This window comes from Podarcis pityusensis (assembly GCF_964106645.2).
Source record: "Podarcis pityusensis genome assembly, chromosome: 15".
In the NCBI taxonomy this organism is placed as follows: Eukaryota; Metazoa; Chordata; class Lepidosauria; order Squamata; family Lacertidae; genus Podarcis; species Podarcis pityusensis.
Window position 1 is genome coordinate 8287183 of NC_138040.1, and position 27278 is coordinate 8314460.

At 43.4% G+C, this 27278-nt stretch overlaps 3 protein-coding genes across 5 annotated transcripts in view; 2 read left to right on the plus strand and 1 right to left on the minus strand.

The window, feature by feature from the left end:
- The window catches only part of EVI2A (ecotropic viral integration site 2A), a 45977-nt gene extending 29384 nt beyond the window's left edge, over positions 1-16593 (plus strand). The window contains exons 3-4 of the transcript XR_013979853.1: positions 12770-13301; positions 15783-16593. The gene's annotated coding sequence lies outside the window, so the exon portion shown is untranslated. The remainder of the gene's footprint in view (positions 1-12769; positions 13302-15782) is intronic.
- NF1 (neurofibromin 1) overlaps positions 1-27278 on the minus strand; it is a 155445-nt gene that overhangs the window by 72855 nt on the left and 55312 nt on the right. For all 3 annotated transcript variants that reach the window (XM_080983306.1, XM_080983308.1, XM_080983307.1), the window contains 5 exons: positions 24325-24483; positions 23581-23678; positions 21999-22145; positions 20505-20651; positions 20079-20189 (listed from right to left, as the gene is read on the minus strand). In XM_080983306.1, the coding sequence (XP_080839432.1) occupies positions 20079-20189; positions 20505-20651; positions 21999-22145; positions 23581-23678; positions 24325-24483 (662 nt within the window). The remainder of the gene's footprint in view (positions 1-20078; positions 20190-20504; positions 20652-21998; positions 22146-23580; positions 23679-24324; positions 24484-27278) is intronic.
- LOC308464524 (uncharacterized protein) lies at positions 914-5417 on the plus strand. Its single transcript, XM_080983880.1, has 2 exons — positions 914-1020; positions 2170-5417. The coding sequence occupies exon 2, from the start codon at positions 2185-2187 to the stop codon at positions 2911-2913; it is 729 nt and encodes a 242-aa protein (XP_080840006.1). The 5' UTR covers positions 914-1020; positions 2170-2184; the 3' UTR covers positions 2914-5417.

Genomic DNA, 27278 nt, shown 5'->3' on the forward strand with positions numbered 1-27278 from the left:
CATGAGAAAACTTGGTACAGTGGTACCTCGGGTTAAGAACTTAATTCGTTCTGGAGGTCCATTCTTAACCTGAAACTGTTCTTAACCTGAGGTACCACTCCTGCTGCCGTCGCGCGATTTTTGTTCTCATCCTGAAGCAAAGTTCTTAACCCAAGGTACTATTTCTGGGTTAGCGGAGTCGGTAACCTGAAGCGTCTGTAACCCGAGGTACCACTGAATACTTATTTCTATAAGATTATTATTGTTTATAAAACCCAATTATAATAATAAAAGGTATAAGGCAAATGGAGCCGTCAACAGGTTAATGAAATGCCAGTGGCTTTAAACTGATTTGATTAAATCTGTAAATTTACATTAGAGCAAAACATTGCTTTTTGCAATATAAAACCACACACTGTTTTGAGATGATGCATCCACCTGCCACTACCTTAGATGTGCTATTTTCCTCCTACACATGGGGGAATGCTGATTTTATTAGCATTTCTACTGAAATGAGTTAAGAGTCTTTAAAAAAGTATTCTGATTGACTGGGGCAACTTTCTATAGTTTTACTCAAAAGGTGGTTAGCAGAATAGATTGTTTTTATTGATGCATTTATTTTCTTACATTTATATCCCTCCTTTCTTCCAAGAAGCTCATCAGACTAAGGTCTGCTAAAGTTCAACAAGGTGCCTTCAGACCATACCTATCTAGACAATTGATCAAGAAAACACTGCAGCTCTAGATTTCAAAATATACTGCTGCAAACATTCAAGGTTGAAAATGCTTTCAGCATTTCTATTATGCTTCCTGAATGCTCCATGAGGTCTATTTTTATTAAAAACAATATTTAGTTTGGATTATGCTTTGCAAACAAGGAAACGAACCTTTTGTTAGCTGCATGGTTACATCATTCTTAAGCTCAACATAAATTGCAGTCCCCAATATTCCTGCCCAGCTGTTTCTAAGACTGAGAGGTGGATAAGCCAAGGAGGTGCATTTGATCTCCCAGGACGAGGATCCAAAGGGGAAAAGAGAGAGGTATGGAATTTGACACTGTGATATAATTGCCTCATTTTGAACATGATAGTACCTGCTCCTTTGATTTATTTATTTTTTGTCTGCTTTTCAACTTTCTTCCAAGGGCACAATAATCACAACACTGGTACTGGTGCATTAGATCAGTGGTTCCCAAAGTTTATTCTCCACAGACCACTTGAACATTGTTGAGGGTCCTGGTGGACCACTTAATTTTTTTACTTGTTATCTGCCTGATGTTGCAACTGTAATAAGATTTGGGGTGAGATTTTGATTTATTGCATAGTGCCCAGAAATAATGAATGCTTCTGCATCTCCTTTTTTATTTTAACAACTGAGTGAGTCTATAATAAAAGCTGAAATTCTAAAGAATCTAAATTCTAAAGAATCCAAAAAGTCACTGAAGGAACTGGAGGGCCTTCTCGGTAGTGGCGCCCACCCTGTGGAACACCCTCCCATCAGATGTCAAGTAGATAAACAGCTATACAGCATTCAGAATAAATCTGAAGGCAGTCCAGTATAGGCAATTTTTTAATGTTTGATGTTTTACTGTGTTTTTATATTTTGTTGAAAGCCAGCCAGAATGGCTGGGGCAACCCAGTCATATGGCTGGGGTATAACAACAAACAAACAAACAACAACAACAACAACAACAACAACAACAACAACAACAACAACAATAGGGACTTGTGAGACTCCCTCTTCTAATTATGTAGTTATTTGGCTCTCATTCTAAGTTGGGGGCCCAGGAAATAAAGCATACTTAGAGGAAAGCAGGGGCTGGGCTTGGGTCAAAAACTTCAATAAAGTGTACTAAAAGACAGCATCAAAAGCAACAAGATTTGGCCCGCTTAGATCTCGTTTTTTTCTTATGATGTTGTGTGGCATGCAAAACAACGAATCTCTGCTTTGATATCGCTATATCCAAGGGCCAATTTACATCACTTTTTAAAAAGTCACATAGGATAGACATCTCAGTGGTAAAGGTGCACCACATGCTTGGCAAAGTCCAAAAACAAGATCTCATGAGCCCTGAAGGTGACTTTGTGAAGGAGGCACAGTTGGATGGCTTAGTTTGAGCAGCCAGCAAGCCATTTACAAAGACAACTGTGAGTTATATATTAATTGTATTGTATTGTTGTTCTCTACCAGAACCCCAGGTGCAGGATGCAGTTCGGTCCACACTCCATCTTTATCCTAATGCTCAGTGGGCTTCACTTCATTAGCTGTGAGCCAATGGCAAAAGACTCACCCACTACCTTCCAAAGCACCAACAGCACATCCAGTCCTGGCTCAGCCAACACCCCCTCTACCCCTTCTACTCCTGGCCCAGTCAGCAACATGGCCACATCACCAGCCAACACCACCAGCACGTCCACTAAAGAGCTAACCAGCAATGCCACTATGTCGCCAGCTAACAATGCTATCGCTTCTACTCCTGCCCAAGCCACCAACACAGCCAAAGTCACTCAAGGTCAAACCAACGCCACTTCATCTTCTCCTGGCCAAGCCACCAACGCAGCCAAAGTCACTCAAGGTCAAACCAACACCACCTCATCTTCTTCTGGTCAAGCCACCAACGCAGCCAAAGTCACAAAAGATCAAACCAACGCCACTTCATCTTCTCCTGGCCAAGCCACCAACACAGCCAAAGTCACTCAAGGTCAAACCAACACTACCTCATCTTCTTCTGGTCAAGCCACCAACACAGCCAAAGTCACAAAAGATCAAACCAACGCCACTTCATCTTCTCCTGGCCAAGCCACCAAGACCACAGCCAGCCAGGACAATGGCACTACAAGCGCTTCTCAAAAGAAAACAACCAATATTGCTGTATTCCCAACTTCTTCCTTTTTGGGATTTGCATTGCTTGCCATTTCCGTACTCTGCCTGTAAGGAAGTATTTCTCTGTTGTACACTGCCATCCTTGGAGGGAAACAAGGCTTTCCTCTTTCCACTGTTAACTGGTCTGGGAGTCGGTTCTTTGAGAGGTTTCACCTCCTATTTGAAATATTCTACAAGTACCCCAATCTTTCACTGAAAGATCGAGCAAATCCAACACTGAAGCTAGTGGATTGTGAGACTGAGGTGGGGACAGGGCAGCTTTTATCTAATCATGGCACATATTCATAAACTATGTAAGCTCTGGGGAGGCTGGAATTACAATTTATTTACATTGCTGGGTATGTGAACAACAGCTCACTTGCAGCCATGGGTTTTCAATGGTCCAGACCACAATTCCTAGCTTTGCTCCCCAAACTGAGGATCATGATCAGTTTCATTCCAAGCAAACCATGATTGTGATGTCAAGGTTTGTTCTTTACTTCAAGTCGTGGTTTTGAGCAATCCCGGTTTTGGCCATTATGCTAGGTCAAGGATTGTAGCTTTTCTCCCACATGCTAAAAGTGGGCGAGATGCTTTTAACTATGATATGCAATCAAGGCCAATGTGAGCAAATAATAGTGAGCAAATAATGAGCTGTGAGAAAATACTCTCTGCTCCTAGCAAAAGAGCTAGTGCCTTCCAAACACTCCCTTCAATCTTCCTTAATTTTGTGATGGAGCAACAGGAGGCAAGAACTAAGCTGGCTTCCCTTCTATCTATCTCGTGGTGCATGGGAGACTTGAGGTGTATCATTTGCTGTGTTGATTTGGGGGGCAATGGAAGTGGTCCCTGGGCCTCCTTCCCTTGGCACACTTGAAGCCTACTGCACATCTATGCAATCTGCCTCTCTACATTTTTGTTTTACCCAACTAACCCTATGATCGGATCTAGAAGAGTCACTGCCAAGACAACCTTGTTCTATCTCTAGGCATGCCCAGCCAGCAGTTTCTCGCAACAGTTGCTTACAGCGCCCAACCAGAAGGAAGACAGTGAAGCATCCTATGGAAATGGACAGGTAGCTGTTCCCCCAGGATTCCACCAAATTTATTGACAAAAGCCTATCATGAAGACTGTGACATCTCTGCTGGTCTCTGCAAATGGTCTGCAGCCCTTGCATGGACCATCCTGCATGGACCATGTGAAGGAAGGGGGAAGAGAACAAAATGTGTCTCAAAGACCCCACTGCATCAGGAATGTACAGGCCAGCAATACAGAAACAGTCCTGCATGGATCAAAGGCCTCAAGAAGTTCTCTTTTGTTTTACTTCAGCAAATCAAGAACTTCCAAGACCTCAGGTTGGAAATTTAATGTATTTTGATTGCTTCTGTTGTTAGCTTGTTCTGTAGAGGGGTGTTTTGTCTGCTCGCCTTTTTTTTTTTTACAGTTTTATTAATTCTAAAAACACACAGAAACATATTTACACAAAATACAAACATTAACAAACACAAATTACGATTCCCCAATTCTACCCAATTCATTTCTGATATACAAATCACCACTGTGTTATTTTGAGCATACCATGCAAAGCTTTAAGTTTAAGCATTTCCAACTGATCCCATTTTTTTAAAATCAATTTGGGTTTTGATTACACTTCAATAATTTAGCAAATAACATTCTTGCAAGTGTACTTATATTTAAAACAGTCTCTACGATGTCCTACCATAAGCACAGAGAACCTGTGGCTCTCCAGTCCGCATCATCCCTAGTCAAGAGCAATGCCGGCTGAAGCTCATGGGAGTCTGACTATCTGGAGGGCCACAGAATCCCTCTCCTTGTTTTATAATGCTGTGTTTTATTAATCTGAATTAGGGGAGATTGGGGTGGCTGGTTATGATGTGACAGCAACTAATTCAAATCGCACCAGATATCAGAGGACATGTCAAACACTATTCAGGATCATAACAGTGGTGGACTAGAAAGTTAAAAAGATTAACTCCAGAGAAAGGTGGGGCGAAGATCCAGACCTCCTTTTTGAATTAGGGGCATATATGTTATTTATTTATTAGCAATTAGATCAATGTGTTATACTGGGGAATCAAGAGGGGATGAAGCCATGTGTAAGACAGATATAAAAGCAACCTGCCTAACAAAACGCTCCATTCAATGAAAGGGAAACAGCTGGTGGATCAGTCCCAAATGAATAACATGAAAAGTCAACAGGGATAGCATTCCTCACTGTTGATCCCTGGAGAAAAGAGAGCAGACAAGCTGGGCATGGAGCATAAGGGACGTTCATGGGGAAAGAGTGGGTGATGTGCAGAATTTAGCATATGGTTTTTTTGCTGCCACTGTGAAATGGAGGCTGTGCCACTCCTTTTTACAAGCAGCAGCTCAAGTTGCACCTGGCAGGTGTGGCAATTGATAGCGGTGACATCTATAGGCAAGAGATGGATAGGAGAATTTCTATGCTATAGCACTGCCTGTAATGACTTTCTACATGTTTCTTTTAACTGGCAGAAACAACAAATATGCCGTGTCGGACTGTATTTGCTTGCATTAAACATGGCCAAAGCGGATTTATTTTCTTCTGTCATTGACTTAAGCTTCCACATCCATGTAACCACAAGGCAAACCACCTTTTGGGCTTTGCTTCACAACTGATGACGTACAAAAAATTCTCTTGAGAAGAAACATTGGACCTGTACTCTTGAAAGGAGAGCAGCGATCAAATCACTGACCCTTCTCTCCTTTCCTTGTACACTAGACCTCGCTAAAACAGCATTTTCTCCCTTGCTAGAGACTAAAGTGATGCTTACACCAACCGCATTTAACTGTGAATGTTCAGTCTCTTCCATTGATACATGTTATCCAGAAGTCCTACTTGATTCAGGGGAAGGGCCCCAATATGGTGGATGTTTTGGACTACAATTCCCACCGGCCTCAGCCTGCACGACCAATGTTCAGGGATGATGGCAGTTATGGTCTAAAACAGGGGTCAGCAAACTTTTTCAGCAGGGGGCCGGTCCACTGTCCATCAGACCTTGTGGGGGGCCAGACTATATTTTGGACAAAAAAATGAATGAATTCCTATGCCCCACAAAGAACCCAGAGATGCATTTTAAATAAAAGGGCACATTCTACTCATGTAAAAACACGCTGATTCCCAGACTGTCCGAGCGCCGGATTGAGAAGGCAATTGGGCTGGCCCCGGCCCCCGGGCCTTAGTTTGCCTACCTATGGTCTAAAACATCTGAAGGGCACCAGGCTGGGCTATGCTGATTCCTCTGTGCTTGGTCCCCTTCAGTGGGAGGAGCTTCCCCCAAACCCCCAACAACTGGATGGCCATCTGTTATGGATGCTTTAGTCCAGATTCCTGCATTGCAGGGGGTTGAACTACAGTAGATGGCCCATGGGGTCCCTTCCAACTCTACAATTCTATGATTCTAACTTGGTCTGATGGGAGGAAGGCAGCAATTTATGTGTGGAAAAACCAGAAAGGAATTAGGCTTATGAGGCAGGGGTAAGCGTTCATGCTAAATATGTACATTATTCCAGTCCACAGTGATATCCTCTTGTCATAGTCTACAATGAGTGCTAGCTCTGGTCCATAAAACCCAACATTTCAAGTCATCATTTCAATAATATGCAAAACACTACAAGCTAATTGGCTGATTAGCACACACAAAAAGTTTTCCTTGCCAAATGCGGATCCAAATACCACACTACTTGACATGTAGAAATGGGAGGCGTGATTTAAAGCAGTGTTCCAGGAAAGCACCCACCATGCTCAACTTTTAACTGAAGCCAATCCAAACCAGTGGACCAGAGCATGATAACATTATCTGGCCTGTAGATGGGAGGATGCAGGATTTGTGAGCAAGTTCCAGCGTTTCAACAATGGCAGGAAGTTCTCCAAAGCAGTGACCATAGCACCAATAAAACAAAACAAGGCTTCCGCCTACACCCCAAGTGAAAGTTGCACGTAGACCTTAAGAAAGAAAGCAGCCCCTCCCGGCTGAGGAAATTATACGCCCACAAGAACGGCTGAAAGGCAGAAATAGAACTTAATTGTTGCATGCAAAGCAGCGGCCTTACACCTCAAACACTTGCATGTGGAAGCCCTACTGTGGGAAGAGGGGTTGCGAGCGCATCTGTAGAGAGATCTTTAAAACACTCCAGTTCCTTAATAATTTTGGGAATGTATCCCATGTAGTCAGGCAACCAAAAGCATGAGACTCTTAATCTCGGGGTTGTGGGTTCAAGCCCAACATTGGGGAAAAGATTCCCACATTGAAGGGGGTTGGACTATATGACCCTCGTGGTCCGTTCCAGCTCTACAACTCTATGATCCTACTTTTATGTTTTGGAGGGACAGCTCAGGAGTTTCAAATGCATGCGTGAAAATGAATGAATGAATTCATTAAAGAATGAATATGTGGAAGATTGTAAACAAGTGCATTGTGTGAAAACACATGCCCCAAAACATACATACATACATACATACATACATACATATTAGAAAACCATCAGATATGCATTTTCACTTGTCAGAATCTATGCTGGGAGTCTATCTGTATCTCGCAGGGAAGAAGCTGTCCTCTGTTCAATTTTGAGGGGCAAGAATGAACAAGGGAAAGTTCACTCGCCAACTCCATGAAGTTGTTCAAGGTCTGGATTTCATTGGCTGTCCAGGATGAACCCACAGAGTACTGGGCAGCTACTGAACCCTGCTATTTCACTAACTATTCAAAGGCATTTAGTTTCTTTGCAGATCTGCCAATGCACAGATCTCAAAAGATCCAATGCAGTATTTCAATCAATTCCAGCAAAAGCTTTATGAACTGTTGCTGCAAATAAACAAATAAAATAAAAAGAGAGATTTACTGAAGAGCTTGGGTGGCATAGCAGAAGCAGCTAGCTGGAAGGCCTCTGAGGTTGAGAGTTGGAGGAGGAGGTTTCAGGGTGCTGCGATTTTAAAGTTAAGATCTTTATTCCAACTGAAGAGAGGTGAGGTTTTAGGTGGGTGCTCCCTCTTGTGGCCATATCACACAACATAAAAAATGCAAGTACAGTAAGCTCTTCAGAGATGCAAAAAACACTTGTGGATGCTGTTCACCTAGGTTTAGATTTTCAGCACTGAAGTTCTGGCTTGATAAATTCTCCCTCCCTCTTATTCTCCCTCCCCTTCTGCTGCTACTATTTGCAAAAGAGCTCTTTGGAAAACTAAACAATTTCCAAGATGAACCTTATGCACAAGGTTTGATAAAGGCCATACATATTTGTGTACATCCTACCTTTCTGGTGCCTGCCCCCTGCCATACTGAGTGTATTTCAAAAGCAGTACAAGAGCTTTATGTAAGGAGAGGATATCAGGGATGTTGCTACCTGCCCTGCATCTCCTGGGTAGGTGGGAAACAGCACATGGTACCTAGATCATATACACTGAAACAACCGCACTCTTGTTCAGAATACACAAAAACGCTTGGGTAAGGTTACCTGAAAACAGAAACTGCATCAGACCCACTGGCCCATCTAGCTCAGTATTGTCTACACTGATTGGCAGCAGCTCTCCAGGGTTTCAGGTAAGCAGTATCTCTCAGCCCTATCTGGCAATGGCCATGATTGAACCTGGGGCCTTCTGCATGCAAACTCCAAAACTGAGCTACAGCCCTTCAGAACAAGCTGAAGCTACATCTGCTGGCAGCTCCACACATTCTGACTGCTTCAGGGAACATATAACGTGAGGAAATCACAAATAAGTACATTTGCACCTTCCAACATCAGCAAAGACAGGCCAGGTTTCTCGGATCAAGTTTCTGAGGTTCATGAACAGTGGTGTTTAAAACTGTGCACAGAACGTGCTTTGTGTGTTTGCTGCAGCAACCAAAGTGTCACATTGCTCTAAATAAAAACCGTGCTTCCCCTTTCTGGACAGGTTTAGGTCCAGGAAACCTGGTAACGAATAGGAAAGGGATCAAAACCTGTTCAGAGAAATCCCACCAATGTGACAATAATTTGCTTCAGTTTTTGTAGACGCAAAACACCTATACCTGAGAATTAATTATCCCAGGTTCAACATTCCTCAAATTATACCTGGATTTAAATAGGTGGTAAGAAATGTCCAGTGGTACCTTGGAAACTAGCAAATGCACTGTGGCATAAGTTTTGTAGGTCAGAGACCACTTCATAAAGTATTTATCCTTAGGTGAGCAACTGATCAAGATAGACCATCTATGTTATTTGGAATGAGACAGGATGGCCTAACAAAATCCTGCCAAAACTTTTCACAGGCCATGCTCCAACCATCCATTCAAGCTGCAAAGATTGAATGAAAGGTATGTACTTTCCTTTATGTTCTTTCTGGCCATTTCTGACCCTGTCTGCCTACAATTCATATATATAACAAGTTGTAGTTTAGGAAAAATAGATTCTGACCTACCAAACCACATCCACATTAATTCAGGACATTACTTAAGAAGTAGGGACCCACTGCTAAGGAAGGAGACAGAATGTTAAAATTGGGGCAGAAGTTTCCAAAAACAGGGGGAAAGTAAGGAAAAGTGGTAAGGCAGTAGATGTAAGAGTTGATCACACTTCTGAATACCTGCTAATCATAGTCTTATTTAAATGTAGCACCAGGTGTTTTAAAGAGCCTTACCACACAGGTCTCCATTCAGAAGAATCACACCTCTATAATTCAGGCTGAGGCACCTTGTACACACAACATTAGCAGATACAAAACACCTGTGCAGCAAGTAAATGTGGATAGCTCAGTTGGTTACAGCATGGTGCTGATAACGCCATGGTTGCAGGTTTGATCCCCACATGGGACAGCTGTACATTCCTGCATTGCAGGGGGTTGAACTAAATGATCCTCAGAATCCCTTCCAACTCTACAATTCTATGTACCAGGAATCCAACTTGTACATGATGATGAACTCTTGGTTATTCCACAAGTTCCGACTCTTTTTTGTTGACTTAGTGCGGTTCTCTATCATGAAGGTTCAGAAACTGTTCTATTCACTGACTTGTTATCTGATCAGCAATGTGAACTGCTCAGAAACGGGTGTTAAGCTGCAGTTGCCTTTTAGAAGAAGATGAAACTGAAGGATTCTCTTGCAAGAAACAAAAATGAAAGAAGGTGGCATAGCATTGTACTACAGGCGGGTTTCACGACAAGTGTTCAACTGACTCAGAGGCAAGCGATACCATAGCTACTGGTGCTTTTGAAAAGAAAAAGAAAGAGATGCTTTCTCCTCTTAACAGTGAAGCCACAAAGCTCAAAACACATTTGTGTTTCAGACTATCTGTTCCACTCCAGGAAGGGATAGAATTACAGCACTATTGTGCCCTTTTAAGAAGAAAGTCATTCCAGAAAAAAAGTCACCTCCGGCAAGCACACGTATCAGGAAATGAAGATGCACACAGTGTCGTTGCTACTGGCAAATGAAAATATTAACAATAATATTGCTCTGTAACAACGACTTTGAGAACATGAGAGCAGCCATGCTGGATCAGAGCAAGAGTACATCCAGCCCAGCATCCTATTTGCCATGTGAGCCAATCAGGCACAAAGGCAATAGCTTCCCTCCAAGTGCTGGTCCCTAACAACATGGAGGCTTCTTTTAAATTATTTTAGTATGCTGCCTTTCCATAGTTAGAACCATGCTCAAGGCAGCTTACAATATATTAAGAAAACCGTAATGCAACAGTAGTCAGAAACAGTAAATATAAGACCAAAAAGCACATAAAATATAACATCTAAAATAGAAATACAAAATAATTAACATCAGTAACAGCAACGACCCTGCCCTCAACAAAACTCTAAGCCAGTGTTTCCCAAACTTGGGTCTCTAGCAGTTTTTGGACTACATTTGCCATCATCCCTGACCACTGGTTCCTGCTAGCTAGGGATGATGGGAGTTGTAGTCCAAAACCAGCCAGAAGCCCAAGTTTGGGAAACCCTGCCCTAAACAATACCCCAGCCCAAGTCTGTTCAGCAACCTCAGTTTCTGCAGCTGGAGTCAGTCCGGGACCCACCCTCCCATGCCAGGTGGGAAAAGGCCTGCAAGGCAGGGAGCAGGTCTTCTAGGACTTTTGTCTTTTCTGTGTTTTTATCTTTTTATATTTTCTGCCTTGATTCCCAGGAAAAGATGGGGTACAAAGAAATATTATTATTACTATTATTGCCACCATGAGTAATAGTCACTGCTCCATAAGTGGCCTGCCCCATAAATTTGTCAAATCCACTTTTGAAGCCATCTGAGCCAGCGGCTGTCCATATCTTGCGGAAGTGAATTCCCTAAATCAGTTGTGCATTTTGTGCAAAGTCCTGACCGTCCTAAATCTTCCGTCGACCAGGTTCACTGAATGAATCAGAGTTCTATAGCATTACGAGAGAGAGAGAAAAAACTTGCCTCTGTCCACTACACCTAAAAGCAACCCTGCTGGACTAGACCAAAGACCTTTCTAGTCAAGCATCCTCTTTTTCACCATGGCCATTCAGGTGCCTGAATGGGAAAAGACCAAAATCGGGATGTGACAGCGATAGCTTTCTCTCGCTATGGTTCCCCAGCGGCCAGCATTCACACGCATCCTGCCTCTAATCCCAGAGGTAAAATATAGGCATCCTGAGTAGGAGCCATTGATGGCTTTGTCCTCCCATAAATTTTACAATTTAGGGGTTCCCAAACTGTGGCCCATGGCCCACCAGTGGCTGACGAGACACAGTGGTACCTCTGGTTGCGAACGGGATCCGTTCCAGAGGCCTGTTCGCAACATGCAAAGAGCGCAACCTGCAGCGGCGTGTCTGTGCACGCGCGGGTTGTGATTCGTCACTGCTGTGCGTGATGTCATTTTGCACTTCTGCGCATGCGCGAACAGCAAAACCTGGAAGTAACCCTTTCCGGTACTTCCGGGTCACCGCGGGACGTAACCTGAAAGAACGTAACATGAAGCGGACGTAACATGAGGTATGACTGTACAATCATGTGGTTCAGGGTGTGGCTTTAAAAATACAATTAAAAATCATATAGCACAACTCATTATAATTGTTACAACAGGCAGAAAAATCAGTATGTGGTCTAGCAATTTTCAAGTGATCCATGGAGACCAAAGTTTGGGAGCCACTGGTCTAATCTCCTTTTAAAGTTGTTTTAAATCAGGAGCTTTCAGAAAAGATGGAGTCCTATGTGTGCATGTGGAGTGACGGTCATGCTCCATTTTACTTAGCAAATGGCTTCCAAAGGAGGAGGTGGTACCACCGAGAGAAGTGTGTCAGTTCCATCCTATCCCCACTCCCAGGAAGTGTCCAGAAAACTGTGTGAAAACCCAACTCCAATCAGGAGCATAAATTGGGTGCCCACTTGTATGTTTCAACCAGTAAAAGGAGAAGGGAAGGGGGGCAAGTTGCCTTACTCCACGGATATTGCAAGCCAACATTAGTTTCTTAGTTTAAATGAGGCCACCATTTTGTGTTACGTAGACTGAAAAGAAATCCAACTTCCTCATGAGCTGCTTTCCGATTTGCAAGCATTTTTATAATGTGTGGGAAATATTCAAAAAATAGCACACACACACCCCCGCCGTGTGAAATGGTACAGTTCTCACTACCACCCCATTCCCCTGTAGGTGTACACGCTGCCTCTGTAGCCCAACTGAGTCTAAGCTTAAAACTTTAAACAGACTTCCAAGCCATTGGAGAAGAACATAATAAAATTAGGATGTCTTTAAATTGCTCCTTTTTCATGCTACATTCTGCAGTTGAAATTCTGCAGTCTTAATTTTCTGCAATCATAAAGCTACACTTTTTTTAAGGAGACCAGGAATCCCAACAATCTTGGAAAGAATTCTTCCTGCGCTGTATGTTGTCTGGCAGTCCTTTATTCAGATATGAAATACAGTGTACCTTGGGTTACAGACACTTCAGGTTACATACGCTTCAGGTTACAGACTCTGCTAACCCAGAAATAGTGCTTCAGGTTAAGAACTTTGCTTCAGGATGAGAACAGAAATCGTGCTCTGGCGGCACGGCAGCAGCAGGAGGCCCCATTAGCTGAAGTGGTACCTCAGGTTAAGAACAGTTTCAGGTTAAGAACGGACCTCCGGAACGAATTCAGTTCTTAACCTGAGGTACCACTATATTCTCTTTCCTGCTCTCTTCTTTGAAAAAAAGCATAAAGCTGGAGGGAGAAGCCCACACCATGATTTCTAACTCCTCTTACTTCCTCCATCAAATTGCTGGGTGGAAAGTGTTTCATGTTTGCATCCGTTGCCTTGGAAAAAAAGTGACATTTGCAAGCCACAGGAGCCAATCATTATGAGGCTTGTGGTTGCATAATCATCCTGAAATTATATTTAAATGGCAGAATGAGCCGACACATCTACCGGCTGCATGCAAGAGAGCTCCTCGGAGGCTTCTGTATTTTACTCTCATCATAAGCATCTGAAACTCGGAACAGGTACGGAACAAATGGTAAAATTAATTACAAATTTTTAAAGGGTGATTAATTGCCCCTGCCTGATATGCTGATGCGTCAAACTAAGAGGAGATATTTTTATCTTGAAACGTGTGTGCATACTGGAAGAAAACTAGCAACCCAACCTGCAAATTTCTTGTGTGATCTTGGAGCAGTTATGGCTTAAGTAACCTGTTAAGATTTGAATCACAGAGCCTGCTGTAAAATATGACATGTAGCATGGAACTAGTTAGCTCTTGCAGAATACTAACTGCCTGTGTTAAATAAATAAAATAAATACATTTAAATCCTGCCTTTGAGGTTAAACCTCTTATGGCAGATAACAGAAAAATAAAACGAATGTTTAAAATAAAAAAGAAGTCAGGGAGTAAAAAGAACAAAATCTAAACTTGGGGAAAAAAATTTAAAAACCACATCCCTACCCCTTGCGATTAATGTTCCTAGCCCTCATGATTAATGAGAAGGAGTGAAATCAAACAGTGAGTTTGTTGGCAGAGGGTGCCTGCCATGGAGGGCTGATTCCAACACACTACAGATGATGCAAGGGATTTAGAATCACCACTGGAAAATGTAGGAAGGTATACGATATACGATATCTTTATTTATTGTCATTGTCCCATGCAGAACAATGAAATTGAAAAACTACATAAAACATTCAAAAACCCCTAAAAACTCTGAAACCCCATTTTAACATACACTATACTATAGAGACCCCTTATGCTGCGTTTAGAACCAGAATTGCATTTGCGTAGAAACTGTTTCTCAGGCGGCTAGTCCTGGCCTTTATAACCCTATACCTTCTTCCAGAAGGCAGAAGCTGAAAGAGAACATTTCCAGGGTGCATACTATCCCGCGCTATCTCTGCCGCTTTCTTATGGCACCAGACAACATAGATTTGATCTAAGGTGGGAAGAGTGCACCCAATTATTCTCTCTGCAGTCTTTACAACCCTCTAGTACCTGTCCCAAGTTTTGATTATTAAGTGTTAAGCAACGAAGGCCTGGGCTGGGGCTTTCAGTAATTACTGGAGGCGCGTCCCTCTCTGTAAAGTTCTCAGATCCTCTCCTTAGCGGTCCCCATCTCCCTTTGCAATCTGTTACTGTCATTGTCCCTCCGTCTTGAGAATATCAAGCCTCCTTCCATAACGACAAATAAACCAAATCATGACAGCATAAAAAAAAGGAAACCTAAAGCCTGTTGAGCACCCAGCTTCAGGCAGAGAGACAGACCTGGAACTGATGTATTTTTGTTCAGTTCTGCCCTGGGAATGTTTTTTTTTTAATTGGCTGTTGTTTTTTTAACTGCAGCTGATGTAGAATTTGGTTCTAAGAACAAAATCCTGGGCTGCATTCCTACACACATTAACCTGGCAGCAAGACCCATCCAAGTCACTGGGGCTTATTTCTGAATAGACATGTATAGGATTGCACCGTTAAGCCTATAATCATAAACCGGGCTTCAGAACAATGCACAAATCCTCATTTCTGGCAAAGAAGAGAGAATGAGCTATGACTTGGAAAGCTCCCCCACCCCGCCCTTCCCATTTGAATCTCTTTTCTGCCATTAATTCCACAAAGTGACCACAGGCAAGTCAAACTTGCTTCAGCCTCAGGCCCCCGCTGGGGACAATGATACTGACCCTCCCTTACAGGATTGTTGTAAGGATTAACACAAGATCACATGTGTGAAATAGTGTTGTAATCTTGGCTGTTGCTCCCTGGCTCTGGAATTCCTGCCCAGGAGAGTCCTGTCCATTCAGCCTTTTGGGTTGGCAATAAATAAGCCCTTTTACCTCTTGAATTCTTGTCCCCAAAAGGGATTTGGGTTTTTTAATAGTCTCCATGTTTAGTTTTGTATTGCACAATTCTAACCTAACAAACGTGCCTTGGGATGCTTTTAAGAGCTGACTAGCAGATACAAATATTTTTTATAACTAATTAAATAGAGAAATGCTCAGGTACAAGGCAATTGCCTCTGGAATATTTGACTCCAAGACAGAATACCAATATTTTAATAAAATAATAAATTTCAAAACCTCATGGGTTTTCCAAAAATATACAAACAAGGTGTTCTGATTTTTACTCAGAGTAGACCCACTGAAACCAGTGGGACCAAGTGAGGCATTTTCATTACTTCCAATGGGTCTACTTTAAGTAAGACTATTACTGGACACAAGCCACGTTTCTTGATTTTGTTCATTTTAGTGTTTGGGATTGGTCATGCTTTCATTCTCTCGTTGAGGTCCAGAAATGGTGCTTTTGTGACCTAAATTCCAAGTCATTTCCCCCACTACATTTGGCCCACTTGTATGAAAACATTTTTATGTGCAAACGCACACACCAAGAGTGAACTCTCTCAGCGTGTGGATTCCTATGTAGCCAAATCCTCACCATCCTCATGACAAAAGTCAAGTCTTCTGGAAATGTGTGAATTGTTAACTAATGTTCACTGTTGAATATGCAGAATGAAGAGGCTGTTGAAATGGCTCTGGCCTGCCCTGGTGGTTGTAGTTTTGTGCAAACCTGACTTGGTTTCCGCATCACACTCTACTACGACTGCTCAAAATACCACAGTGGAAACCAGCACACTACACAAGATGACAACCCCCTTAACAGTGACGCCCACCAATTCTGCTCCCTTCAACAGCAGGATCCCTGTGATGGCAACGCCACTTCTCTTCACCTGCTTGATCCTTGTGACTAGTCTTTCTCTGCTAATGTAAGCGTTAAGTTATCCAGTTAATCACTTAAAATTGTACGTAAAATTCAGGAAAATTCAATCCAATCCAATTCTGTGAGTCCTGGTGTGTTTTCTGGCGAGCACGCATTCTGCTAGCAAATCCAGTTACCAAGTATAAACGTTTCAATTAATTTTGCCATCCCCTCCCCTTTGTGGTGTTACATTTCTCAAAGAGATATGTGAGTCCTTTCGCTGCTCAAGATACACATGAATCGCAGCACTTCTAATGCAAGCGAAGTTGGTTGTCAATGATGGGAAATATTCTTAACTTCAATTCACGTGAGGAAGTTTCTGTGTTGAAGAGAGATGTTATACAGCAAAATGAAAAATGGAAGCTGGTGGCATGGCAACTGAACTACGGAGCGCAATACAACATTTTAAAACCATAAGGAAATAAGGGATGGGTGGACAATTCCAGGGGAAAAAGAGCTGAGGAACAGATCTAGAAGCAAAGTTGAACACCTTGTATTCAAATGAAAAATTCAATTAGTCATGAATGTTTGGAGATCTTAATAAATAATGTCATTACGGTAAATGCGTCTCTCGCAAGAATTATTTTTAAGGAAATAAGCCTCTGCTTGCACTGTGGTATGCATGTACAACCTCAGGAAAGTCAGCAGCATGCTAAATCCAGAAAGGCAGGTCATATTATGTTAGCCTACTAACCCCAATTCTGCAAGTCACTGAAGAGGTTGGGGTAGTGGAGGCAGATGGCGTACTGCCCCATCAACCTCCGTCTGCCCTCGGCCAGCCCCACACATGCCTGCCTTTCTACTTGCAACCAGTCCAGGGGGTGACACCACCTGCCAGTTTCCTCCTGCTTGGTCCCAGTGTTGCCCCGGTAGAACCTCCAGCAAGGGTAAAACTAAAATGAGTTGATTGACTTTCATTGGCTCATCGTTCTGCCTGGACACTGAGGTCCAGCGCTGAGGGCCTTCTGGCAGTTCCCTCACTGTGAGAAGCCAAGTTACAGGGAACCAGGCAGAGGGCCTTCTCGGTAGTGGCACCCGCCCTGTGGAACACCCTCCCACCAGATGTCAAAGAGAACAACTACTACCAGACTTTTAGAAGACATCTGAAGGCAGCCCTGTTTAGGGAAGCTTTTAATGTTTGACGGACTACTGTATTTTAATATTCTGTTGGAAGCCACCCAGAGTGGCTGGGGAAACCCAGCCAGATGGGCGGGGTATAAATTATTATTATTATTATTATTAGTATTATTATTATTATTATTAGGCTCCCTGTCCTCGGCCCTACCAGTTCCAATGGTCAGGAGCCGCCACACAGTTGGCAGTTCACACTTCCCAAGCATATTGCCCAGAGCCAGTGCGATTCTGGCCATTCATCTACCTGAATGATACATGGAAAACGTCGGAAGCTGGCTTAGAACAAATTGGACTGTTTGTCCATCCAGCCCACTATTGTCTACTCTGACTGGCAGCAGCTATCCAAGGTCTCGGATAGAAAGGACTTTCCCCATCACCTGATCCTTTTGTCAGGAGATGCCAGAAACTGAGGCTGGGGGTCTTCTGCATGCAAAGCATGAGCTCTTGCCTCTCCCCACACATACTCTGTTCCATGAAAATCACAATTTCTATACAGGGGTTCAACTCTGCTAACAGTTACAAGGCATTTGCAACTTGGTTAACAGATCAGGGCACAAGTGGTTTGTAGGCTCCCCCCTCATTTGGCCAGGACACCCCATATTTACATCACCTTTGTGATCCCCACCTACGCAGAGCTCTTTCCCTCACAAGATTTAATGTCTTACCGTCTGCAGTTTTGCAAGGTAGATTTTCAAAAATCCCGTTCTCTGAAAGATACCACCCTTGTGGCACAAAACAGGTCGAATCCATGACACACGTTTTATTTTCTTGCCCATTTAATGTAAAAATATATGATAAGTATTTGGCCGCCTTATTAAAGGAGGGGATTTATCGCACTGACTCTTCTAGGGTGTCTTATCTGCTGAACAATTGTAGGAACGATGTTGTGGAGAATGTGGCAAGATTTTTAAGCGACGCAGTGAAATTACGTTACCATAGGTCCCAAGAGCCGTTTTTGTACCTCACAATGTCTGGACAGTTTTATCCTAAAGTATCTCCTACTGTTTTGTTCACTGTGTCATGTTCTAATCCATGTATATGATGCACTTTCTCTATGTCAATAAAGGAGATTGGTTGTTTGAAGTGGAGTGTATTTTTAATGATCCGGCCATAATGGCTATGGTTCAGCCAGATAAGACTGTTTGTGGCAAAGGTTATTTAAAACTCCCCCTCCTCCTGCACATGTCACAAATTTCAAGCACATTGTTCCACCACAACCAGAACACAAAAATAATATATTGTCACACGCAAGCACCCAGCATGCCTTAGTGATGCCTGTAGAGTCAAACTCCGCTTACTATTTGTCAGTAATTTTATGGACAAAGTGCATGGCCGTTTTATGGACAAAGGATTAAGCTGGCGTCATAACTAACAATGGCGGTAGTTGTTTGAAAACAACAGTGTTTTTATGCCTACTGACATGTGGCACGTATACCGCAGTAAACATGAAACGGAGTAGAAAAAGAAGCAAAAATTAACTCCAATGGGAAGCCGCTTGAAAGAAGAGAGTCAGAAGGAAACGTACATATGGCTACAGCATAACAATGTGCAAGTGTGGTTTCACACCTCAATTCAACCCAAATTTCCCTCCCATGTCGAAAGAGCCATCGCCTTGTGTCCTTCCAGTCCCCTTGATGCATGGCATACACGATGAACATCCTCGCTGCACATGAACACATAAAAATGCCTTCTTCCAAAGCAGCAGTCTACAGTGACAGGCAGCAACTGATTTACTGTATTTTTTGCTCTATAAGACTCACTTTTTCCCTCCTAAAAGTAAGGGGAAATGTGTGTGCGTCTTATGGAGCGAATGTAGCAGCTATCCCAGAAGCCAGAACAGCAAGAGGGATTGCTGCTTTCACTGCGCAGCGATCTGTCTTGCTGTTCTGCCTTCTGAGATTCAGAATATTTTTTTTCTTGTTTTCCTCCTCCAAAAACTTGGTGCGTCTTGTGGTCTGGTGCGTCTTATAGAGCGAAAAATACAGTACTTCCAAGTGCCTCAATAACTTCACTGGCCTTGGGTACGACACACCTTGACTTGGCAGGGCAGGGTTTGGTGGGTGGGGAATTGCTGCTTCATCTCGGGGAGCAAAATGTCTTGGGCCAGTCCTGCCCAGCAGGCAGCTTGTGGGGCACATGCAAACCGCACCACATCCAGTGGATGAGCGCCGCAACCCCAGAGTCGGCCACGACTGGACCTAATGGTCAGGGGTCCCCTTTACCCTTTAACTGTTTTGTCAAGGATACCCTTTGCTGCACAAGCCTCATTTAGCTCAAGCACAGATATTTATAATGAATTGGTAGTCCAAAACAGGCACAGCAACAAGTCTGCACAGTGCAGACAATCTATGCCATATAGGCACACAAAACAATGGCAAAAGTTATTAGCTGAGGTTCAGGATGGTAAAGATTCAAGTTTGTTTTTGCATCTGTTGAGAAAACCTATTTTTAAAAAAACCAAACCCACAGAACTCAACAAGAGCAATAAATTTGCTCTCTCATAGGAGTGCGTGCAGCCTTCCACATAAAATACTGAAACACAATCCAATGTGCACACAAGAGTTGTGCAGATAGGGCCTATCTATGAAGGTCATGGAGCTTTCCGCAACTCTGAGAAGCCTGCAAGCAAGCCCAGTGGCCACAGAGCACTTGCCTGAGCAAAGGAACAGCTCGAAGATGGCAAAAATCCTCACTCCTCTTAAAAAGCGAACCAGCGCTAGAAGCACTTGTGGCGTATTTTGCACACACAAATAAAACTCACTTTGCTAATGTGTTCAGAACACAACAAAAACATTTGAAATGACGGAGGCATCGCTGTTGCTTGGGAAGCAAGAAAATGAATGAGTTTGCTCCTTCATATGGACTTCACAGTTCTTAATAGTAAATAATAAGGAACAAAGAGAAGTGGTCTTACCGGCGAGCAATGTAGTAGAAAACAGGGTTGCCAGCCTTGGATGTCCCAGCTTGGTAGAAAATATTTAGTGTTTTCAGGGCCTTGAACTCCTCCTTTTCGTGCACCTGGTGCCTAAGGAGGCAAACATAAGCACAATGAAAATCTCAAGTTAAGCTTGAGTGTCTACATCCCACCCCCAACCAAAAGCTGACTGCCATCTTTTTCAGGCTTATTCAAAACCCTTGAATCACATGTTGCAACTTTCACAAAAATGCTCCTTTGGCATGGCAGAACATGCAAGCAAAAATAATAATAATCCTGGAATCTAGGAGCATGGGAGAATGTGTGGGAAAAGAACCATGGACAGCATTGTATTTGCACTGGCCCCATGGCAACAGATTAACGCTAAAAGCTACTGCTAACAACAGACATTCACAGATCCACTACCTAGTCATAAATTCTTCAAACTTGGAACTGGTGAGATTGATACTGGACCACTGCGTGTCTGCCACTGGCTTGTGCTCAGGAGGACCAAGGTATGCCAGCAGAGTCGCCATCTTGTCAAATGGCCGTCTTCCAACAGCTTTGTGGTCCCTAGAGAAACAACTGCATGTTATCAACAAAACCCAACAACAACATTTGTAACAACCGGTGTTTTTAGATTTCCTTCTCTTCTGTTTCAGTACAACATGCATCATCCTGCATGCATTAGTAAGGAAATCAGACAAACATTTAGTGTGGAAAATACCCTGCGCTATTTACGCAGATAAAATACACTACAGAACCCAGGTTGCTTTCTGCAAGCATCACTGGCTTCCAACGCCAACCCTCCTCCCACTCTCCAAGGTTTAATAAAGTGTGTAAACCGATGAGTCCCATCCCATGTTCAGATTTCTGTTCCCGATAATCACTGCAATTCCTCCTACAACCCATGCTCCACCCATCCTATCTGTGCTTGGCTTGCTCTGTGCTGCAGCACTGGATGTTATAATGAGGCAGACTTTAAGCTGTATCCAATGGTAGTCATACTCAGAGCAGATCCACTGAAATTAAAGGACAAGACTAACACAGGCTGATTCATTTCAATGGGTGCACTTTGAGTAGAACTTACAACCATGACTATCCCAGCATCCATACTAATAAAAAGCAAAATCACCCACAGCAGTCATCAGAGTAGAGGGTCACCAATCCGGCACTTGGGGAGGTTTTCCTGAATGCCCATGGGCAGGTACCCCAGACTCTCAGCTTTCATTTAAGAAAAGAATTACCGTATTTTTCGCTCTATAAGACGCACCAGACCACAAGACGCACCTAGCTTTTGGAGGAGGAAAACAAGAAAAAAAATATTCTGAATCTCAGAAGCCAGAACAGCAAGAGGGATCGCTACGCAGTGAAAGCAGCAATCCCTCTTGCTGTTCTGGCTTCTGGGAAAGCTGCGCAGCCTGCATTCGCTCCATAAGACGCACACACATTTCCCCTTACTTTTTAGGAGGGGAAAAGTGAGTCTTATAGAGCAAAAAATACGGTAAGTTTCTAGCCGTCTTAGAAATAACATGATGGGCCAAAATATACAGGTACCTTCTAAGTGATTTCTATGAAGAATGAGTAGTTTGTTTTCCCAGGTAATGCTCCCTGTTGCTATTAGATAGCAACATCACCAGGACTAGAAGGATATAGCTGACTTCTCATGGTACACAAAGTTGGCTCTCTCTTTCTCTAATGTTGTGTCATGCCAAGCGCCTTATGGTAGCCATGTTGTGTTATGCCACACACTCCATGGCAAATATTTAGTGACTAGTACCCCCAGCACATTCTCAAAACTCAAGACATGTCTACTGGCCCCAGAAAGATGACAACTGCTGCCCTACAGTATGCTCCTCGCTTTCTCCTTCAACTCTGACAAAGCCAACGATTCTTGGCCATTGGTCAAGCTACTTCTACCTGTTGCTGGAAAGGTACTGGCCAATCTTCTCCTGATTGTTCCAGAGGAGCCGGTGCAAAGCAAGGACGTTGCCATCACTGATGAAAGAGAGGCTGTGATTGACCGTGTCGCTGGCTGGACAATCTGATGCAATGTCAAGGAAAAACCTACAGAGAAAGGAAAACCGTTGCTCTCTTTAGCAAGGATCTCACAGCTTCTCTCTACAACCAATGGGGTGTTGGGTTTGCTTTTCAAGGCACACACATTGTGGTTGAATAGTACGGTGTTCAAAGCAAAATTATTAAAATTACAAGCAGGTACACCTAAATTTCCCCAGGGAAAGTATGCTTGTTGCTAGGGATAAGGTGGCTACAGCACTACAGTTAAAACAATCAGTCTTGGCAGTCATATACACTCTGACAAAAAACTTAATGGAGGGCATGAGGCACTTCCAGACTTTCCTGGCCCTTGTCCAGCGCAACACAGCACACACCATGACCAGGAGCTGCGTAACAGCAAAAGGAATATTCTTGGAATCCACAATGTATGCAACGCTGACATTGATCTCTGCACATTTCTGCCTCTTTTATTTCTGGGAGATCTGTTTTGCCACAAGAGTAAAGGCAAACGTGATATGAGCTAACCACCCCACACTTCCCACCCCCAATGTATTTTTAGAAAGAAAGAAAAAGAGAAGCTGTGCTGGAACAGACCAAAAAGATCCGACCATCCCAGCATCCTGTTTCACCCAGTGGACAACCAGATGCCTCCAGGAAGCCCACGAGTACGGCAAGAAGGTGAGAGCCACCCACTCCACCTTGCTGCTTACCAGCATCTTGTGCTCAGGGGTACACTGCCTCTGAACTGAGTAAGCCCAGATATCATGGCTATCCTCTTCCATGAATTAGTCCAATCCCCTTAAAGCTGAAAGACTTTGTGGACCAGTTCCATGCATGGTCTGTGCCTGCCTGATCTGCCTATGCTGGATCACTTCTCCTGTCTTTGGTCCTTGGGACTTAATGGTTGCCATACTTGGATTTAGTCATTTGCGAGCCTCTGGCCTGTTTGACTGCACCCTCTGGAAACCCAACCCATGCTGGAGAGACTCCATCAGGCAAGGCCACTTTCCACCTGCCTTGCCCCCCCCCCCCCGGTACTGGGACTCCTCATAAGGAAGCTGTGCCTCCAGTCTCTGCTTCTCATTTTGTATTGTGCACTGTGGCTTGCTGTTGTTTTATTGGAGTATAGAAATCACTTATTGTAACTGTTCAGAGTGGATTTCTGTTTAATCTTGAAATGCTGATATTTAATATTATTCTATATTATTTTAATGAATGTTATTTTATTTGCATATTGTATATTGTATTGTGCATATTGTCTTATTTACATGATGTTAGCTGCTCTGAGCCTGGCTTTGGCCGGGGAGGGTGGGATACAAATAAAAAAATAATTTATTAATTTATGCATGCATGCATACTTGCTTGCTCTGGACCACGCTATTTGGGCTTTCCAACTAACAGAGCCTGCAGATCCGACCCCTCTTGGCCTTTACAGACTTATAAAAGCAAAGCTCTTTTAAACTAAGCATTGCAACTACTTTACCTTCGTGCTGCATCAAAGTTGCTCTTCACAAAATCATTAAAAGGCCGCATGTGCTCCTCCTTTGTAAACAAGACGTGGTTGGCAATGCTCTGCAGTACCTAGGTTAATAAAAAGAACGGGTGAAGCAACCAATCGTGCCGTGGCAAGCTGTGCCATGGCATTCTCTTCTAAACGTTATTTCTGCATTACAAGGGATTCGCTTTAATCCAAGACAACTGAACATTTGCAGGCATGCTCTGGTCTAGTCCAGAGGACAAAGGGCCACTTTGTGGAGCATGGTTCTCAAAAAGCAGATCACAAATGCTTTACATAAATAAATGAACAATGTATGCTATACTAGCAGGCTGTAAGAAGGGGTGACATTTTTTGAACGCTCCCCCCCCAAACCCACGAAACAAACAAACAAAAACTCAATCTGTGGCAGGCAACCTTTTATTCCTATGGAATACCACAGTCCTGCCAGGGTAATGTGCTGTATACTGGCAGCGGGCAGTGCTGAAGTCAGTGATGGGTGGATTATGCTTCAAGGAGAGGGACGCATCACTCTCATCAGAGGTCTGAACTTGCAGAGTGCTTTGCAAGTCATGCAAAGGGCCGCACAACATTAAGCAGAGGGCCAAAGCTTTCCATGTGCGCCTTAGGTCCATTTCAAACCCCTCACAGCAATAATTTGCCTATTGTTTCACTCTGCACCTCACTCAAAGACCAAAAAAACCCACACATGCAAGAATTGCAGTTCTTTACCTTTGACATTAACTTCAAGCCCCTTTCAATTCTTGGCGGCGGCTTCTTATCCAATATCCCAGCCTCATATGGCGAGACGATGGCAGGGTTGATGAACCTCAGGAACATGGCACTCCCAACGGCTCCAATGCTGTTCTGAGGGAACCGCTGGCTGACAACCTAAATAGCACAAGTTGGAGTTTGATAAGGACACAACTTAAATGAAGGGCTGGAATGAGTACGGAAAAGAAAAATGAGAGGCCTTTTCAGCTCCCTATTCGTTGCCAAAGCTTCCACATGTGTTACTGTACAGGATAAACAGAATAGGGTGCCAAACTGGACCTCTCTCGTTAAACAGGTCAGATCATTAGAAGTTAAGGAAGAAGAAAAGAGTTACTGATAACAGTACAGACAAGGCACAATTTTACAGCATGATTTTCCCACCTCCCCCCGCTATCTCTCTCTCTCACACAAATATATTCACACTCCGTCTTGTGGTGAAGCCCATGTATGAGCAAATCCATATGAGCAAGGCCAAAAACTAAAAAGCCATTTTGGAGTATGCTAATTTAAAAGGAAGGCAAGAGTTTCTTTGTACTTGAATTGTTTATGCACAAACCTTGAGGTGTGGAATGACAACTTTGCCAATGAAACCAAAATGCTCATTTATCAAACTAAAAAAAAAAAAAAACCAGAAAGAAAAAGAAAAGTTTTGCTTCAGTACACCCATCAGCAGGGAACTCTCAACAAAACAGGGAAGTCAGCAAGGTGTAGAGGTTAGAAAGCCTGACTAGGACCAGGAAGAAAAGGGGCCCAATTCCCACTTAGCCATGAAACTCACTGCGTGACCTGCGCCCAGTCACCTCTCAGCCTAACCTCCCTCATTGGGCTGCCATGAGGATAACAAAGAGTGGGGCAGGAGCATGCATACCACCTTGAGCTCTTTAGCGGAATGGTGGTATATAAATGTAATAATATATAAATAAAAGTCATGAATAGAAATAGCCCATTCATTAAATTCCTGATTCACACGTCACATTAAACCAGTGTTTCCCAAACTAGGGTCTCCAGCTGTTTTTGGACTACAACTCCCACCATCCCTAGTTAGCTGGACCAGTGGTCAGGGATGATGGGAATTGTAGTCCAAAAACAGCTGGAGACCCAAGTTTGGGTAACACTGCATTAAACCATTGTTTCAACATTGCTCTTAAGTTCCCACAGCACTCCTCTGCCTCTCCTGCCACACCACTGGATGAACAAGTTTACTGGGCTGTCTGAACCCAGGTTCCCGTTTGTCTCTTTGCAAACAAATCATGAGGTTGCCACTTGGGGACTGCTTGGGAGGTGGGGGCTGGGAACAAAGCATGTGCACCAGAGCAGCACGCAATCACAATAAACCCTGGTTTGTTTTAAACCACGGCTTAACGTATTGTGTGAACTGGACCAGTCTCTGCCAAGAAATTGCAAAAAGCACTCCTGTGTATGTTGCATGTGAGAAAGTAATGGAGTGTTTGCAATATTAACTCTGGGGGCAACATGCAGAACACTGCTTATTTCCTCTAAAGGCGAAAAAAACTCCAGAATTAAATTGTTCATATGCTTTTCTGCCAGTAATCTTTGAACGTTCCGGCCCAGTTTAGATGTAACAGGGCTACCCTAACAAACCACAATTTGCTGGAGCGTGAATGAGTACAACCTCTTGGAGCTTGCCAAAGATTGGATCACAGTTCACAATACTGATTTCTAGGTAGCTCTTCCTGGGTTGGGTGGCAAGGAGGTTCAGAATCATGCTGGCCTGTAAGCGCACACAGACAATGCCCATCTGCAAAGGATCTTGGATGTGAAACCCCAAATCTGCCATCCAACACAAGGGCATTAGGCAAACTCAAGAGGGAAGGTGAGCAGGCCAAGCCAGCTGCAATCACAATTTCCCAGCGCATAATAACGAACACATTCATATCCATACATATCCCACTTTCCTCCTATGATGAGATTCAAGGAGGAATACCTGAGTGTTTCCCAGTCTCCCACTGAGGCACTGGCGAGGCCCAGAACTGCTGAGGTTCAGCAAAGCTACTGAACACACACATAGGCCAATTCATGCCAATTCGTAGAATAAGCAAAGCCAAGATAAATTGGCTATACAACACTAGACATTAACAATTGCAGCACACTTGGAATTTCAATGACTAATTTAACTCAGAACACTGTGTTGTTCTTTAAAGGGAAGGACAAAAGAACTGGCACCAGATCCTTAAAATGGATACTGGTTTCTAAGAACTGGGTATTTTTCCAAAAGCTGTTCATATTAGCAACTTGCAGATGGTAGCTGCTGGGTCCCAAATCCCACATATACCAGACTGCCAATCCAGCATTTTATAAAGATAGTCTCCTGGAGTGGCACTTGGATTAGTGGTTTATGAGAAGGGTGGCTGCAGAGGGAACAATGCCTCAAGACATGGCTGGTGTCTTCGAGCAAGTTGTGTGCATGGCTACAGCCACAGAACATGTCAGAACAGGCCGAGAGAGTTGGGCCAGTGCCCATTTCATCTTTGAGACGGGCAGGAGCACCCAGGAACCCCCCTCCCCAGAAATCCAATTGGAGTAAGAGCTCTGAAGTTCTGTCATTGTGCAGCGGGCAAGATTAGAAGAGAAGAAGCACATCCATGGAGGAAAACACAAATTCAACTTCCACCCTCATAGCAAGTGGAAGTAAACAATCTGCTCCCATCTTGTGGACCAGTCAACAACACCCTTTTTTTTATTAAAAAAAAAGAAGTTCTAACTGAACAGAAGGTCACCCGAAGAGATTTGTTCTCTGAAAGGTAGGCAAATGGCCAAATGTCATTAAGCATCAGGAAAGTCTTGTGTTTTAAAAACAAAAACATGAGCAAAGTAGATAAAATACTGAACCTTCTATCCATGTGCCCCCATAGTAGCATTTTGGTTAGGAAACACTTTTGGAAAGTTTGACA

Coding starts and splice junctions, on each gene's coding strand:
- LOC308464524 (XM_080983880.1), top strand. CDS start 2,185: ATGCAGTTCGGTCCACACTCCATCTTTATCCTAATGCTCAGTGGGCTT.